At 32.3% G+C, this 3548-nt stretch overlaps 1 protein-coding gene across 1 annotated transcript in view; it reads right to left on the bottom strand.

Moving 5' to 3' along the window:
* The window catches only part of LOC105315070 (fibrillin-2-like), a gene marked incomplete at its 3' end in the record, with an annotated part of 5675 nt that extends 2161 nt beyond the window's left edge, over positions 1 to 3514 (bottom strand). Inside the window, exons 1-18 of the mRNA XM_020004894.1 lie at positions 3241 to 3514; positions 3076 to 3195; positions 2905 to 3027; positions 2605 to 2853; positions 2419 to 2535; positions 2245 to 2367; positions 2077 to 2193; positions 1945 to 2021; positions 1903 to 1912; positions 1613 to 1858; positions 1444 to 1566; positions 1255 to 1386; positions 1093 to 1206; positions 926 to 1048; positions 755 to 877; positions 578 to 703; positions 284 to 532; positions 91 to 213 (exon numbers count right to left, since the gene is read on the bottom strand). Of these exons, the coding sequence (XP_019860453.1) occupies positions 91 to 213; positions 284 to 532; positions 578 to 703; positions 755 to 877; positions 926 to 1048; positions 1093 to 1206; positions 1255 to 1386; positions 1444 to 1566; positions 1613 to 1858; positions 1903 to 1912; positions 1945 to 2021; positions 2077 to 2193; positions 2245 to 2367; positions 2419 to 2535; positions 2605 to 2853; positions 2905 to 3027; positions 3076 to 3195; positions 3241 to 3514 (2569 nt within the window). The remainder of the gene's footprint in view (positions 1 to 90; positions 214 to 283; positions 533 to 577; positions 704 to 754; positions 878 to 925; positions 1049 to 1092; positions 1207 to 1254; positions 1387 to 1443; positions 1567 to 1612; positions 1859 to 1902; positions 1913 to 1944; positions 2022 to 2076; positions 2194 to 2244; positions 2368 to 2418; positions 2536 to 2604; positions 2854 to 2904; positions 3028 to 3075; positions 3196 to 3240) is intronic.
* Between the last annotated feature and the right edge of the window lie 34 nt (positions 3515 to 3548).

The raw sequence follows: 3548 nt of genomic DNA, 5'->3' as shown, positions 1-3548 counted from the left end.
GGTTTGATTACAGCCTCCATTATCATCACTGCACTCATTAATATCTGCAGCAATATATGCATGATTGACAAATGAACAAAATGAACAAACCTGAGCAGTTATGCCCATTGAATGATAAAGTATATCCAATTTTACATGAGCAGTCATAAGATCCAATGGTGTTATTACAATAATGATCACAACCACCATTGAATGAGTTACACTCATTGATATCTAGATTAAAACACTTTTGAATATTACATGCCTAAAGCATGTGTAAGGCTTTTAAACTCAGCTAACTAACCTGTGCAATTTGTGTCAGTACTGTGAAGTGAATAGTATCCTGATGGACAAAGACATATGTAGCTACCCCCTGTGTTTTCACACCTTCCACCACAACCTCCGTTATTATGATTACATTCATTAATATCAATACATGTTGCTCCATCACTGTCTAATTGATAGCCAATATTACAGCTACAATTATAGCTACCAATAGTATTGTTACACATTTGAGAACAATCAGATGTTCCATCCATACATTCATCAATATCTTTTCAATGAATAATGGAATCTATAACACAAAATTTTTGCATACCATAACAAGTAATGTTGGTTGTGGTATTCAATTGATATCCAGAATAGCAATAGCAAGTGTAAGAACCTTCTGTATCAGTACAGCCTTGTTCACAATTATCAGTGTCAGTTTGACATTCATCAATATCTTATATCAGATAATTAATCAATAGTATTATAGGCCCCATACAGTACTTACTTTTACATGATATTTCATTGGCAGCTAAAGCATAACCAGTATTACATCCACAATGAAATGAACCAGGATTGTTGATACAAACTTGATCACATGTGTCAGTACCCATAGCACATTCATCATGATCTGTAAATGATCATGTACATGTAAATAAATAACTAAACATAGTCTAACCTATACAAGAATAACTGTCATTACTTAAGCTGTACCCATACTCACAACCACAGTAGTAGCTACCATCAGTATTGAAGCATGTCTGATTGCAGTTAGATACACCATAAGCACATTCATCTAAATCTAAAGATGTTGATTAGAACTATTATACTGTAAGTATAATATACCTGTACAAAATCTACCTCCAGTGTAACCTGCATTGCAAGAACACTCATAACTTCCATCGGTATTTGTACAAATATGCTGACAGTCTCCATTATCAACTAAACACTCATTAATATCTAACAATAAGTTACAAAAAATTTCTTAATTATTTAAATCTATTGTACCTGTACAGTTTTTAGATTCACTTCCAACAAACTGATACCCATCATAACATTCACAATGATAACTTCCAGCAGTATTAGTGCATATATCAGAACATCCACCATCATCATCATCATCATCACATTCATTGATATCTGAAGAAAAAAATATATGAGATAATAACTAATGTCTATCTATTTTAAGTTATAAACCTGAGCAGTTGTGTCCATCAGTTGTCAAATTATAGCCACTAGGACATGAGCAGGTATAAGAACCAATATTATTAGTACAAGTATGACTACAACCACCTTTGTAAAAACTACATTCATCAAAATCTAAAAAAAATTACCAATAAATAATGATACAATAACTCATAAATACCTTTACAGTTTAAACCATTATTGTCAAGCTGATAACCCAAAGGACATGAACACTCATAACTACCATCAGTATTTACACATATTTCTTCACATCCTCCATTATTATCAATACATTCATTAATGTCAGTACAGTTATGGTTATCTGTGTCCAGTTGATAACCATCAAAGCAGCTACAGTTATAGTATCCATTTTTATCTGTACATAATTCTGAACAACCTGATATTCCTTCATCACATTCATTTATATCTATTGATCATTAACATTAAATGACTAATAACAGAAAACAATACTTGAGCAAAACTTCTTGTTTTCTAATGCATATCCATCATTGCATGAACATTCAAAAGAAGAAATTTGATTAGACACCTTTGTTCACAACCTCCATTTTCATTAAGGCACTCATTAATGTCTATAAATTATGATCAGTATTATTATAATCACACAGCATGTATATCAGTTAATACCTGAACAGTTTCTCTCATTACTATCTAAGGAGTAGCCACTATAACATGAACAAGTGTAGCTTCCATCAGTATTGGTACAGTTATGTTCACAGTCACTGTTAATGCACTCATTAATATCTATATGAGACTTATGATTATTAATTGTAACCTTTATGATGTATGTATTACCCTGACATGTAGCATTGTCACTTAATAGCTCATAGCCATCGTTACATGAACAAATAAAACTATTGTTTGTATTAGTACAAACTTGACTACAGTTTGCTACACTTTCAGAACATAACTCAATCACTGTGAGAACAAAAAAATTACAAATTAAGATATTTAATATTTAGAATGTACCATCACAAGTTCTCTCATCATCAGCTAATCTGTAACCAGGATAACATGAACAGTTAAAGGAGTCACCATCATTATTGCATATTTGCTGACAGGCATCAGGATCAGTGTCACAATTCCCTATGATACAAATGAATTATTTTGTGTTAGCTAGATCTATAAAAATTCAGATCTATTATAAATACTAACATGAGCATCCATGGTTATCTCCATCAAGACCATAGCCAGTTACATTGCATTCACAGTAATAAGATCCATCAGTATCTATACAACGTTGTTCACATCCACTACTGTTATTTTCACACTCGTTGATGTTTAAACACGAGAAACCATCAGAGTCTAATATGTATCCTGTTCTGCAACTACAATCATAGCTTCCATTTGTGTTGCTACAATTGTGCCAACAGTTATCACTGTTTAAAGGGCATTCATCAATATCTATATGAGACTTATGATTATATATTGTAACCTTTATGATGCATACATTACCCTGACATGTAGCATTGTCATTTTGAAGCTCATAGCCATCATTACATGAACAAATAAAACTATTATTTGTATTAGTGCAAACTTGATTACAGTTTGCTACACTTTCAGAACATAAGGTGATCACTAAATTAATTACATTGAAAATTACAGCATAAATATTTCAGAATGTACCTTCACAATTTCTTTCATCATCAGCTAATCTGTAACCAGGATAACATGAACAATACAAGGAGGAATCACCATCATTATTGCATATTTGGTGACATGCATCAGGATCAGTGCTGCAGTTTCCTATAGAAATATGATATCAATTTATATAGTGTAATAAATACTAACGTGAGCATCCATGTTTATCTTCATCAAGACCATAGCCATTTACATTGCACTCACAGTAGTAAGATCCATCAGTATTTTGACAACGCTGCTCACACCCACCATTGTTACTTTTACACTCATTGATGTCAAAGCAACGATAGCCAGAAGATAATCTGAATCCTGTTCTGCAACTACAATTATATCCTCCAATTGTATTGTGACAATTGTGCCAGCATTTATCATTGCTCAAAGCACATTCATCAATATCTGTACAAGTCACTTTATTAAACAACATAACACAACATCATACCTTCACAATTATGATGATC

The sequence above is a fragment of the Amphimedon queenslandica genome, unplaced genomic scaffold (assembly GCF_000090795.2).
Source record: "Amphimedon queenslandica unplaced genomic scaffold, v1.1 AMPQUscaffold_11863, whole genome shotgun sequence".
In the NCBI taxonomy this organism is placed as follows: domain Eukaryota; kingdom Metazoa; phylum Porifera; class Demospongiae; order Haplosclerida; family Niphatidae; genus Amphimedon; species Amphimedon queenslandica.
Note: the sequence above shows the minus strand (reverse complement) of the source record. Positions and strands in the feature narration are given on the sequence as shown.